The sequence below is a fragment of the Pterocles gutturalis genome, unplaced genomic scaffold, assembly GCF_000699245.1.
Source record: "Pterocles gutturalis isolate BGI_N339 unplaced genomic scaffold, ASM69924v1 scaffold26372, whole genome shotgun sequence".
NCBI classification, from domain to species: domain Eukaryota; kingdom Metazoa; phylum Chordata; class Aves; order Pterocliformes; family Pteroclidae; genus Pterocles; species Pterocles gutturalis.
The window spans coordinates 93-1,085 of record NW_010110969.1 but is presented as its reverse complement, the minus strand read 5'-3'; the positions used below and the strand labels follow the sequence as shown (position 1 = coordinate 1,085).

Below are 993 nucleotides of genomic sequence, written 5' to 3'. Positions count from 1 at the left end.
CTCTGAAAAACAAGTTTCGGCAGGTAGGCGACACCAGCCAGTGACTCGGAGGACTCCACTGCCTCTAGTGTGGTCATCTGGAAACAGGGGAGGGGTTCACGGGGGTTCGCACCAGGACAGCACCTCCCCAAACCCAGCCCTTGGGGAGGGGGTTGGAAAAACCACGAGCAGCCCAACAGCATCCTCCTCCCCATGACTGTCACTCACCAGTGCAGCAAAGTACTCCGTCTCGCTCTCCTTGCCCCCTCGCGAGCGGATCACCTCCGTCACAGCTGCCAGCACGGCACAGATCTATGAGCAGCAAGCAGAGCAGGTCAGTGTCCTCAGCCTCACATTTGGGGATCCCTCCCCATCGGACACCCCCCAGCCAGCCCTGCTCCTGCCCGTACCTCTTTGTGAGCGGCAGAGTTGGATGCCCAGAAACGCTGCACTTTGCTGAAGGTGACGTTGGTGCAGTCGCTCAGCCCACTCAGGAAGGTGCCGGAGGACTTCTCTGTGGTGGCTTCTGCAGCATCATCCTCCTCCATATGGAGCTGAGCGCTGTCACTCGGCCGCTCCAAACGCAGGGACCCTGACTGTAGCTCATTGTGTAGCTTCACCGCATCCACTGTCAAGTTACTTTTCTCTGCCGGGGGGAAGAGATACACTCAGGACTTCAAAGTCGTGTTGCTCTGCCATTCACCCTGAATCTCCCCACGCCCCCTCTCCTTCCCCTCCCAGCCAGACCGGCTTGGCTGGAGCTCATCCCTGGCATGTGGGACATGGATGTTACTTCCCCCCAACAGGAGAAAGCACAGCAATAGAGACAGCTCCTAACTGCTGTGAAGACAAGCCAGGGCATAGTCCAGTCATCTCCTCTGACGGAAAAGAGCACCATGTTCTCACAAACATGTCCCGGTGCACCAAGGCTTTAATGTTAGGGTGCTCCTTGTGTTCTGCCCCGTTTATCGTCTTCCACAGGGACCTCTGGCAACCAGACAGCCAAGGCACACG

The 993-nt window shown here is 57.9% G+C and overlaps 1 protein-coding gene across 1 annotated transcript in view; it reads right to left on the bottom strand.

Moving 5' to 3' along the window:
• RRP12 (ribosomal RNA processing 12 homolog (S. cerevisiae)) overlaps positions 1-625 on the bottom strand; it is a gene marked incomplete at its 5' end in the record, with an annotated part of 9,834 nt that extends 9,209 nt beyond the window's left edge. Inside the window, 3 exons of the mRNA XM_010073601.1 lie at positions 5-77; positions 208-291; positions 390-625. Of these exons, the coding sequence (XP_010071903.1) occupies positions 5-77; positions 208-291; positions 390-625 (393 nt within the window). The remainder of the gene's footprint in view (positions 1-4; positions 78-207; positions 292-389) is intronic.
• Between the last annotated feature and the right edge of the window lie 368 nt (positions 626-993).